This window comes from Sceloporus occidentalis, unplaced genomic scaffold (genome assembly GCF_023333645.1).
Source record: "Sceloporus occidentalis isolate IW3139 unplaced genomic scaffold, rSceOcc1.0.p SCAF_8, whole genome shotgun sequence".
Classification (NCBI taxonomy): Eukaryota; Metazoa; Chordata; class Lepidosauria; order Squamata; family Phrynosomatidae; genus Sceloporus; species Sceloporus occidentalis.
Genome location: NW_028316988.1, coordinates 13,014,940 through 13,027,367, shown reverse-complemented (window position 1 = coordinate 13,027,367; position 12,428 = coordinate 13,014,940). Strand labels below are relative to the sequence as shown.

Sequence of the window (12,428 nt, the reverse complement as noted above, 5' to 3'; positions counted from 1 at the left end):
TCTGCCTCTCTACTCTACCTGATGGGAGTTGGAACTTGCAACTCTTTCTCTCTACTCCACCTGATGGGAGTTGTAAACACCCAAAAATACCTGGAGGGCAACAATTAGCCACCCCTGTGCTAACCCTAGACAACACTGTCCATGTGTTGCTGAATATCCTTTTGCCACCTCCTTCTCCATTCCCTTCTGCTCTCAGTGCCACTGCTACGGTGGAGCTGTGCCTAGGAGCCAAGCATCATGGCCGTGGGCACGTAGGTGGAGGAGAGCAGCCACATTCCTGAGTCCACCAGACCTCTGGTGCTGGAAGGAGGCTGTATCTGGCAAGGGCTTGTCCCATGAGAAGGGGCCGATTGTGTGCCATGCACAAAGGCATCTCGGGAGGGCCAGCACACACCCCTGGCACCATCTGTGGCCGAGACAACAAAAGGGCTGCTGTGCCAGGGGGCAGAGGCCAAATCTTTCCCCCTTCCAACTTTTTGTGGCGTGTTGAGCGCTCAGGGGACTGGTCTGGTCTGAGAGACGACTGAAGAGCCTCCTCTTCTCCTTGGAAGGAATGAGCTCATCCTGAGCAAGAGACTTTTGCCCTTTGCGCATCTGTTGCAGCCAAAGAGCAGAATCCCAGACTTGGTCTGCACTGCAGAAATAATGCAGCTTGACACAGCTTTAATTGTCACGGCTCCCACCTTAAGCAATCCTGGGATTTAGAGTTTGTTGTGGTACCAGAGTGCTCTGACAGAAGCAGCTAAATATCTCACAAAACTACCAATCCCAGAATTTCATAGCATTGAACCATGGCAGGATTGGGTAATGAAGAAAGGGACTTCAGCTCCAAATGACGTAAACTAAAGAAATGAAAGAGAATTGTGTGTATGTGGTTTCTGATTAAGACTGTATTCATTCCTTGTGGTGTGGGATTTATTTCATATTAATTTGCAGCGATTTTAAAAAGGACTCCCATTACCTTGAGTTTTTAAAGCCAAACATTATTTTTTTTAAGTTCCTGGAAATAATAACTTGTAGGAGGAAGAAAATATTGACATCAGGGAAATAAATCTCGGTGCAGTATTTAGTTTTGTTTAAAAATTTAATTCATTTTCAGACACACAGAAGTGAAAATATTAGTATTATCATGCAAAACCCGAACCCGCCCGTCCTCTCTCCCTCCTAGCTTCCTTTTAGCATTAGCAATGTGTGGAGAGCAGATACGTTTGAAATCAGAGGAAATCCTAAACCTAATGGGATTGTCCCTTGTCCAAGCCTTGGCTGCATGGGAAAACACAGCAGAGAGATACAATCCAGAAAATGCCTGTATTTCAAAGTTTCTAGTCCTTAAGTTTGAAAATGTAAAGTGAGAGTGTCAGAAACCCACCACAAAAGGATACCCCTTTTTTTCTCCCCACTTATGAATACTAACACCGCCATACCTTGGTGTGAGCAACCTCCTACACATCAGATGTTTTGGACTACAACTCCCATAATATCTTAATACTGGCCATACAGGCTGGAGATTCTGGAAGAAGTCCAAAACTTCTCAAGGGAGAATAAAATTGCCCATCTCAATACCTTAAATTACCCCAGGCTGCCATTTAGACTAGACCTCTAGGAGACCAGGGTTCGATTCCCTGCTTGGCCACAGAAAACCACCTTGGCCAAGTCACACTCTCTCATCCTTAAAGGTAATGGCAAACCCTTTCTGAAATCTAACCTCGTGATCAGTTTGCCTTAGGGTCACCGTCAATCAGACACAACTTGAAGGCACACAACAACACCAGGCTGCCATGATGAACAAACCAAACATTCAACCCACAGAAAGTGTGAGCTTGACTGAACATGTGAGAGCACTTGGGAGAAAGTAGGTGCGGGAACACAAGATACTTATTATATTGAATGAATCCAACCGCCTACAGGCCCACTTCTAACAACGGTTCCTCTCCCCAACAGTCGATCCAGCTGTCTAATAGCAAACCCGTCGGCTGCCTCCCCCTGCTTTCTCTCCGTGGGGTATCATTTAGCTTTAAGCCCAGTCGCAGCATTGAATCGTGAGCAATGCCAAATTCCCATACATTTAAACAACCCAAGATTGTCCCAGTGCCAAAGTCCAGCTTTCATTTTATTCCCTGGAGGAAAAAGGGGAGGGCGAAGAGAGATGTGCTCCCTCGGAAGAAAGAGGCACATAACACAAAGGAAGTCTGGGAGTTCCCTTTTTTCTGTTCCATGCAGAAAGGGCAACTGGGTTGATAGGTGAATTTTTCTTCAATTCTGGGTTTGTGCCTTCTGCCGCTCTGGAAGGCTAGCTTAAGGGGTGCAGGGTAGGCCTCACGGTTCACAATGAGAAGCTGGCAAAGTTCTTTTTTTGAGAGGTGTGGCGTCCAAAAATGGAATTTTGCTATGCTTTGTACACAACTCTGTCTTCCATGCCTTGCTACCATTTCCCAGCATCTTTATCATCTGGGGCACACAACTCTTCCAGTAAGTAGGGTTGCCAGAGTGAAACTAATAGTTGTATAGAAGGGAGAACTTCTGCAGGTGTTGCTTGCGACCTGCTTTCAGCGGAATGAATTTGCCATTTTGACAGATCTGGTCAACATCCTGCCCCAATAAATAGTGGAAGTAACACACTTCAGTTAAAACAAAATCCATAGTTGGATCATACGTTCATTTAGGAAGTGTGCAAGTTTTCAGGTTGGCCAGGGTTCTTCATCTGACTAAGTGGTACCAAAAAGAAAGGCCTAACCTGATGAAAAGATCTCTGGGGAACTCAAAAGCTTGCACAGTTTTGTTCAACTTTGGTTGGTCCCAATGAAGTCAAGACTCAACTGTGGATTTTGGGTTTACTCATGGACCAGCACAACTTACTTTCACACACACACACATATATATCTGCATACATATATACACACTCTACCAGAACATCTTTGAAGAAGCAAGACCTTAAGGTGGGAGGCTTAACAATGGGGAAAATGCTAATGTGAGATGCTTCCCTTCCTCTTGCTTTTCCTCTTCGCCAACCCCTTGGGAGCTCTCAGAGATGGTGACCCACTCTCTGGGAAGCTATTGTGACAGGTGACACCAGCTGAGCCATGCACAGCTTTACACTCCAAGGACTGCTATTGGTTTAGTCCATCCAAGGACCAAGGATGGCCCTTCATCTGAGACTGTGGGGGGGAGGAAGCTCATAATACCTGCACATGACCCATTCTGGAGGGCTAGACACTCAAGACACAAAGCGTAGTCTGTAGGTGACCTGGTGGCCATTGTCCCAAGCATAGAGGACCTTCTCCTTTGGGTTATAGTCAATCTGTGTGGTGAAGGCAAACTCATTGACGAAAGGGAGCTTAGGGTTGGCCTCAGTGTCTGTGTGGGTGTCATAGGCGTAGGTCACCTGGCCTTCCTTGGTGTTGTACTCGTCCACAGCATAGAGGATCCCACAGATGATGAAGCAGTTCCCGTATGAGTTGCGTTTCAGCCCCGTTTTCCAGGTGGTCTCCCTGCGGACCGACAGATCTCCAGGATCCAGCCTGCTCACCACAATCACCTCCTGCTGGGTGTAGTCATAGTCCACCGCCGGGTAGATCACCCACAAGCCACTCTCGTCCACGGCAAAGTCAATGTCCGAGTGGCCTCGCCACTTCCACGGCGTGGTGTCCTCGTACACCACGTCGTGCAGCATGGACCAGGCTGCCACAAAGCGCTGCCGCAAGTCATACTTGATGATGTTCTTGGTGAAGGCCCGGTTGTAGTAGAAAGCGCCCTGGAACACCACATGACCAGTCCCGATCCAGTTGTACGGCAGCTTGTAAAGGTTGCTCCAACGCCCTGAGACAAAACATAGGGGCACTCTTGAACCCATACCATTTTGAAGTCCCACCCACCATCCAGGTAGCTCCTCCTCTTTTGACTTATCTCACCCCCTCCTCACCTTGTTTGAAGTTGTCCAGGTTTCTGAACTCCACCAGGCTGTTCCCATAGTAGTAGTTGGTGACATAGATGCGTTCATCCTTAGCGGCAGGGTCTTTCATCCAGGCCCCCTCATTGCGCCCGTAGCTGTGCTGCTTCTCAGGGGCTTCAATGGCTTCCAGAGTTCCTTCACACTCTGCTTCACGAACTGAAAAGCCAAAACAGAGAGAGAACATTTTGGGGCTTGCCATGGGGAGTCAAAATAGTGCCTTTGTCCCCCCTGACTTGGAAACACTGGTGTTTGGCAACATCTAGGTAGCCACAGTATTCCCACCTCTAGTTTGTTGGTGTTGTACTGATTAACATTTTGAATTCTAACCTTGGTGTTGATAATTTTAACAAGCTAGGAAGAACATATTCACTTTAACCATTTCTTCTTCAGTTCTAAAATTTGCCAGCTCCTTGGATTTCTCCAAAGTTACTTGGAACCAGAGCTTGGAAAAAACCCGTTTCTTATTTGGATTGCCACACCCAAACTCCCCCAGCCATCATTGCCTTTGTACTTACCATGGTTGGGGGTCGCAGGCCCCTCAGTAACGCCACCACGCTCTCCAATGGGCAGACCAGTGCCTGGGAGACCTCGGCTGCTGGTCCTAGGAGATGAAGTGGTGGTGGGCGCTTGGGTGGTTGTACTGGTAGTACTGGGATGGGAAGCTGTTACTGGGTTTTCTCCTGCCCTTGGTTGGAGCACTTCAGCTGGATGGGCAGAATCAGAAGCTTTGCCCTCCTCTTGCTGTTCCACATTTGTGGCTTCCTTTATAGAAGTCTCTGCAAAGAACAATCACAGAGCTGTCTCTACCTTTAGGGTGGTGGTGTTTCCAGCAGCAGATTTGGAGTGTCACAAATGGGAAGCAAATGGTTATCATTTATTTTTTGGTTTTTGTATTGGCATTGCTAGACATGGAGAGAAATACTTGTGGCATTTTCTGCCCTGTTGCCCAAATACCTTGGCTGACTTTCCAAGTCCTCCAGATGGCTTCACAGTCCCACTCCATCCAAGCCCCTCTTTTTACTACTCACCCCGGTTGCTCACCAGCTCTTCTGCTTCTTCCCGATGCCCAGCTTTGTAGTAAGTGATCCCTCGGATCACCGCCTGCTGGTGACCCAAAGATCTGGGCTTGGCAGTCGGCTGTGTTGTAACCGTCCGGCTTTTGCTGCTCTCCTTCCTTTGCTTCTCTCCTTTGGGATGCTTCTCCTTGGAGGTCCTTGGGGTGGGTTTGTCCCCCAGGCTCTTCCTAGGGCCAGAATACTTCCCAGTTCCATCCTTGCTTTTGCCACCAGACGTGTCCTAAGAAGAAAACTGATTAGTTCGGGAGACCAAGGAACAATAATTATGGGTAGAGGTAGCATGGCAGGGCACCATAAAGGAGGCAATGGAGGTAGTTCACTTTCTAGGGCAAAGAAGTTACTGATCTCATCTTACTTGTAGGGAATTTCAGTGAAAGATCACACCAGCCAAGGAAGCTGTCTGACCCATATCTACATCTCAGGCTTTCAAAAAATGAGAAATGTGTTCTAGGCCATCATGGCTTGGCGTCTTGAATTCTTGGCACTTTAGAGAAGTGAACAGCTGGCCCAAAGGGCAATAAGGAGGAGAAAGAGGAGCAGCTGTTAGCACAATTGTTCCAAAGCAACAAGGAGTGTAGATTGTGTGGCACAGGCTGGTCAGTGCCAATGGTACGTTTGCCTTCTGTCCAAGGTCACATTAAAGTGCTTGGGAGTTGTGGTGCACTTCCAAAAATATTCACCCTCCTTTCTGCACCCCTGTGACCCGTTCTGGGAGTGGTGGCACTCAAATTAGCTAACTAATAAAATGAATCAGTAAAAAATAATTGAAATGCAAAATACAACTGACAGTAGCGCAAAAGTCTTCAGTGCAAAGCCCTTTTCAACCTTACAGTGTCACTAAGTTTTAACAGCTTGATTGCCCACATTTTTACCCAGATGATATCAGATATTGGGAGATTCAGGAGGTTTTTTGTGGGTTTTTCGGGCTATGTGGCCATGTTCCAGAAAAGTTTCTTCCTGACATTTCGCCAGCATCTGTGGCTGAAGATGCTAGCTACAGATGCTGGCGAAACGTCAGGAAGAAACTTTTCTGGAACATGGCCACATAGCCCGAAAAACCCACAAAAAACTATCGATGCCAGCCATGAAAGCCTTCGACTTTAGATTCAGGAGGTGATGAGGGAAGAACTTTGTTCTTCTTCTTCACAACTGGGCTCTTTAACTCCAAGGATAGTCAACTGTTGGAGGTTAGGGGGACACAGAGATCCTCAAGGGGGCTGTGGGGGGCTATCTCTTCTATTTTCCCCATCCCCAAAATATAAATTTCCATTTTTCTTCACCAAAATGCTCCTTAATTGGGCCAAGGCAACAATTGGGAATTGTTTTATCCCACACACAATTTTAGGCCCTGCCTTGGTCCCCAAAGCATGGCTGCAGTTTGGGAGGCATTTATTTGGAGTTAAATCACAGGTGTGACAGAATGCATGAAGCTTCCAATCCTGGTGGTTGGCAAGGATGGGTCAGATGGTAGGAAGACATGACTAACCTGTGCTTTATGTTCTGGGGCTGCAGCAGCATCTTTCTGCAGAAGCTGGTAGCCTAGGCTGGACAGCTCTTTCTTAATGCCCATCATGATGTCCGAATAATTCTCGTAACGCTTCATCTGGTTGCTTAGGTGCAGGACGCTCTCTTTCATGAAGTCGTTCTCACGGCTCAGGTTTGTCTTGATGGTCTATGGCAAGGCGGAGGAGGAAAAGGAGGGGAAGTTGGGGGAAACATGAAACTCCTCTGTGTCTCCCCAGCTGCTGCCCAGCTGCCCAGGACAACTGGTGCCAGCAGGCTCAGTGCTATTATCCAAACTTGGAAATATTACTTTTTAAGGACTTGGAGGTCCTAGGATCTCAGAGAGTCCTAGACAATATGGGAGTTGTAGTCCCCCCCCCCCAAAAAAAGGAATATTTCCAAGCTCTAATTAATCCCACTTGAAGAAAAGGGGTGCTTCAGCAGTGGATTCCTCCATGGCAGGGAGTTGGATTAGATGGCCCTTAAGGAGCCTTTCCAACATTATGATTCAAAGAGAAGTATGGGGTGGTGCAATCCATTCTCACCGATGCCTCAAGGAATAATCTATTGCTGCCTTTTGCATTTCTCATTGGGACAAAGAGATCCTTGAGTAAGCTGTGCCAGGACCAGAGTTTGGAAATCTGTGTGAGAATCCTCCCAGGAACTTTTCTAAGTTCTGACTGAGCAGAGGAAGCATTAGCTCCAACCTTTTGGATTCCTTCTTTCACCCCCCCCCCCAAAAAAAAAAATCTTCACCCTTTCTTACCTCTTCAAGGGTGTTCATCTGTGCCACCACCTTGTTAATGTACGAATGGACTTTCATCATGTCCATACTGTAGAGGGTTCCTTCAAGCAGGTCAACCATGGACTGCAACTTCATGGTAGACAGCATGGGGAGTGCAAGAACAAGAACAATCCATGGGTTCTGAGTTAACCTACAGAGACTTGAGCAGCATATTCCCACTTGTTCCTTTTCCTTTCAGCGTCCCATCGCATCCTTCCATTCAGACCAAGACCATGACGCAAAAAAGAGCACAAATCTACCTACTCAGTGCCGGCCCTTGCCACCATAAAGAACATCCAAACAACATTCACATACATGTTTTAGAGCCCTCCTGCTTCTAGGAATGAGGAGTAGAACTTTTAAGACAAAGGTGGGAAATGCTTCTCTCATTCCTTTAGGTGTAAATGGTTGGTGGCCACATACCAAGGCCTGGTAGGATGAAATAAGGCCCCCAGAATGGTTCTTAAGATAGGGAGGGCCTTTAACACTACAAATAGGCTGCTAATAATTTTGCCTGCTTGCAAGGAAGGCAAATTACTCTCCTCGCCCATTATTACTGAAACACACTTAAATATGAAGACTCTTCTTACACGCACAATGTCCATTCAGGAATGCGATCCATGCGTCCCGTGTAACTTCCTCCCACACAGAACAGATTGCAGACAGTCTTCATTATGAGCCTGGGAGGAGGACTCAATGACAACCACTGTCTTGCTATTGCTTAATGCTTGATCATTGTGCTAAGTTACGAACTTCTGGTTCATAATGCCTAAGGAGGGTCAACTCACATAGGAGTCTTGGCAGTTCAGTTTTGCAAGATAATGTCAGGGGCAGGGCCTCATCCCAGGCTAGTCATTTTTGGGTGTGTTTGAGGCTCCAGCATTTCTATTCTGGATCCCTGGGGACAAAGCCACCTGCAGGCAGGATGAGACCAAAAGGAAGTCCTTTCTCCCCCTCTTTCTCTCTGCTAGTCCTCTTTTTCCTTTCTGCGACCTTTTCCTTTTCCTCCCTCACCTCCTCCTTCTTCTGCCTCTCTCCCAGTCCCCTCTTTTTTCCTCCTTGCTGCTCAAAGATGGATTAGCAGTCTGCTCTTGCCAGAGGCCTGACCTGATAATTCAAGGATAATTCTTGAAATTAGACTGTGGTTTGCTCACCCATGACTTAAAACAGGACACATATAGGAAGATAGGACCATTGGTCCATCTACTGCTTTTGGGTTTCAGGTGGGAATCTTTCCCCATGGTAAGTGGAGATGCTGGGGATTGAAAATTGATTTTCTGAATGTAAAAATCACAGAGCTGCAGCCCCTCCTTTAAAAAAATAAGGTAAGATTCAAGTCCTTATGGTTCTTGCATTGGATTTGTATCAAGTATAAGCTGCCTTAAGTCCTAATTTTGGCAAAAAGGTGTGCTACAAATAAATATGATGGTGATGATAGATGCTATTGAACCAGACCAAAGAAATGATTTGATACATAACAGTCTCAGAAATTATTTATTTCATACCTTTCCCCCCAAATTAGGACTCAAGGTGGCTTACACTTGAAACAAGTCCAATACTGCTAAAACATGCAAAGGGGAACATGGAGACATACCACAATATTAAAGCAATTTCAAATATACATTCAAAAAGATGAAAAGCAATTAAAAAACAGTTCTTTGAAAACTGTCTGTTCTAAAAGGCAGCTGTATTGAAAAGACATGTGGAGTTCAGGCAGAATCCTTGGATATCCTAAGACTTGAACCCTTGGGTCTTCTACTTTCAAGACAAGACTCTCTGCTACTGAGAACCTCCAAAGATATGGCAAAGGTGTATCTGTAGGCCTGCATGGCCATCACATCTCACACTTCCTCCATCGTCACCTGAAAGGCTTTTGTTACCTTGAGGAGTTCGGGAGCCTGTTTCTTCAGCTTCTCCATTTTCCATTCGTTCTCGCAGGGGTTAAGGGAGGCTGGTGGGGCGGTGCAGGAACAGCGACAGTCGGCCCCTGAGCTGACCGTCTCCACCGTGTAGAAGTCCTCCACCCGGACACTGCCCTCCTTGAGGCGGCTACAGGCATCTTTGCTCAGAGGACGCAGAATGCACTTGCACCGGCAATCTGAACCTTCGGATGTCATGCGCACCTGGTCGGTTTCACCAAACACCTGTAAAGGGGGGCGGCGTTTAAAAGCAGACATGATGGTTGACATGCAGCAGTGCTGGGATTTTCTGCCCCATGGCTCCATGTGCGTGTCCCAGATTCCCCACATGTCCCATTTAGTAAATCCCTCACCAAGTGGTAATAACACAAATTCTTGGGAAATCCTGCCTTGAATCTCTACTAGTCGATGATATAGGTTTTCCAGAAAAAATAGAATGGGGATTTTCTTAATTCATGCACTTATTTTGCTTTTTTTGCATTTTCAATAACCTGTGCCCCTAAAGCTGCCATTTCCTTAGCTGGTGCATGAATCCAGCCGATTGTGAGCTGTAGAATAACACACCGACGACGCTAGATTGAGATTCTTTTAGGTTCACCTCCAGGCAGATGTGCTAGTTTTAAATGGAAACAGCAAACAAACTCGAGCGAAACATGCATTGTTTCTGGGTCTTCAAAGTAAGTAAAGAGAGTCGCAAAGAAAGAGGGAGGCCCCTGTCCAAATTGGATGAGCCTAAATCCATCAGCCAGTGTCAGTTTGGAAGTTTGTTCACCTGAGCAAACAGGAAAACAAGGCTTTAGATCAAAGGGAGGTTTGTTGAACAAGGCTCAGAAGGGGAATAGGGAGTGGAAACGGAAGCTGGAAAAATCCTGATCTGGCATGGCTGTGATCCAAAGGGAGGCAAAGGAGAGAGAGGGGTCTTGCTATCTCATCCACAGATGTACCCCAGACTGCTTCCTTTTGCAGTGATTCCACCCCCATCCCTGATTTCCCAAATCCTTCCTCCATTTAATGGGAGCAGCAGATGCTTGAGAAGGCTGGAGTGCCTCTGAGGAACACATGAAGAAGGAGGTTAGGTTAAAATGGATTCTAATTAATCGGATCTTCTGGGATCTGTTGGGCAGAGCAAAGTAAAAGTCTATTCCCTGTGACAACCTAAGGACTCATGTCACACAACGTTTTTTGCTCCTGTCCCCAAATACAGATGAATAAAAGTGTTTTGGAGTGTTTTGGAAACGGCTTCCTTAAACAGGAACCGCACGGGCCGGACTTGCAATCTGGACCGAGGGAAGTCTTGATCAAGCCAACAGATTTAGGAGCAACTTTTGGCACAAAGCGCCAGGTGGCAGGATGTTGTCCCACGCTGGCACCCCCGCCTGAGACACGGCTGCTAAATTTGGGAAGAACGGCATCCTCCTCCCAACTCTCTCTCTGTCTCTCACACAACCAGGCTGCATCCACACTGGAGAAATAACCTGGTTTGGCTTTAACTCTTTCTGGCTCAAGGCTATGGAATTCTGGGAGCTCTACTTTGCTCTGGGCCCACAACAAACTCCAACTCCAGAATACCATAGCCCTGTGCCAGGGCAGTTAAAGCCATGCCAAACTGGGTTACTTCTCCAGTGTGGATGCAGCCTCAACCTCAATCTGAGGGAAACTGTTACTAGATTCTTGACCAAGGATGCCAGGACCCAGCCCTTTTCCCTGTGCTTGGTGGTGCCTTTAACATCCCTCTTCCAGCACACCTTTAAGCCTCTGCTTAAAGCCTCTTTACCTGCTTAAGAAACACTTCAAAGGAAATGTCTGCCAAGGAAAGGCAGCCCAGAAAAGCTTCGACTACCTCCCATGTGTGCCAACCACTTCATCTGGCATCCAGCTGACCCAGCCCTCCAAGAGAAATGCAAGAGATCTACTATTTTTAAAATGAGCCTGACATTTGTTCTTCCTTTTTTCAAGCGTTGCCCAAGCGTTGCCCCTCGACCTCCTTGACCAAAGGGTGTTGCGCCCATTAGCAGCGCCACCATTAGCAAGAAAAGATCTCTGGAGGGACCCACCAAGTATTCAGTCTGAAGAACAAGGCAGGCTCTCAATGCCAGGTCCCATAAAAGAGGGAATTAAATGCCTATTCTGCTTGTCCCGGCCTGACATTGCCTCTCCTAGGTATTGGAGCTGATGACAGACACAAGCTGAAAAATTATAGCTGGCCTTAAGCCACTTTGGAAAAAAGGAAAACCCAGGGGGAAAAGTGTGGCCCTGAGGCACGCAAGGCTGCTTTGGAGTTTATCACACGAAGGAGATCGGGAGTTTATCCCATGAATAGCCCACAAAAATCACGTAATTACATGAAACGATTTCACATGATGTTGCACCAAACCCGCCATTAAAGTGGTCACAAAAAAGCATTAACACGCATATTTTTACTTTCGGGATTTCAGCGACAACGCATTTCCGCTATCACATTATTTATTCAATTGCGGGTGATCATCATTTGTGCAATTACTCGCCATTTCCACTTCATTTGCAGGATGCTTTAAATGCACTTTATTTAAAATGTCAAAATTAGCCCCAGTGCGATAAACTCCATAGTGGCCCTCCAAACTCATCCATCTGGGATTTTTAAAGCAGAGAGAAACCACCTCGCTCAAATGCAGAAACGCTAGAAATTTGGAGACTAAAGGAACATTTTGTCAGGTGCGGGGTTGTTATTTTGGCAGGCAATGCTTTCATTTTGCCTCCATCCATCCCTGGGAGAAATGAAATCGGTGTCTCTTGATCTAATTCATTGACTCGGTGCCAGAATGGATGGGCAAAGTTGCAGATCAAAGCCCTCCGGAAACAGACAAAAATCACAAATCTGTAGTGGGAGCAAAAGGCCCCGGAAGACCCCTAGACCAACTTTCCCAGCCTTGCTTTTTGCCCAGTTTGCACAGCAGATTCCACGCCTGTCGGTGGTAGTTTGCTTAGCCCACTTCCAGACAAAGAAAATGGCAGAGAGCCCAACTTCCCACAGATTGGCTTCTCAGGGCATCCTGGAAAGAGAAGATCAACAACTTGCTTGGGGGGTCTGGGACTAGAGGAGCCATTGAAGGCAGCCATTCTCCCAGTAGATATTGCTGGGTTGAGTGTGATGCCCCTCTTGTTCCAAAATAGCCAAGCAGGGACTGTGGGAAGACAGATGCTCTGCAGGGCAGAGCAAA

At 46.8% G+C, this 12,428-nt stretch overlaps 1 protein-coding gene across 6 annotated transcripts in view; it reads right to left on the bottom strand.

The window, feature by feature from the left end:
* Positions 1-1,105: 1,105 nt before the first annotated feature.
* LOC149307959 (olfactomedin-like protein 2A) overlaps positions 1,106-12,428 on the bottom strand; it is a 41,814-nt gene continuing 30,491 nt past the window's right edge. For all 6 annotated transcript variants that reach the window (XM_089534737.1, XM_089534738.1, XM_089534740.1 and 3 more), the window contains 7 exons: positions 9,193-9,456; positions 7,295-7,402; positions 6,512-6,697; positions 4,978-5,245; positions 4,465-4,725; positions 3,920-4,105; positions 1,106-3,816 (listed from right to left, as the gene is read on the bottom strand). In XM_089534737.1, coding sequence (XP_089390863.1) covers positions 3,215-3,816; positions 3,920-4,105; positions 4,465-4,725; positions 4,978-5,245; positions 6,512-6,697; positions 7,295-7,402; positions 9,193-9,429 — 1,848 coding nt within the window. In that variant the 5' untranslated portion in view covers positions 9,430-9,456 and the 3' untranslated portion in view covers positions 1,106-3,214. The remainder of the gene's footprint in view (positions 3,817-3,919; positions 4,106-4,464; positions 4,726-4,977; positions 5,246-6,511; positions 6,698-7,294; positions 7,403-9,192; positions 9,457-12,428) is intronic.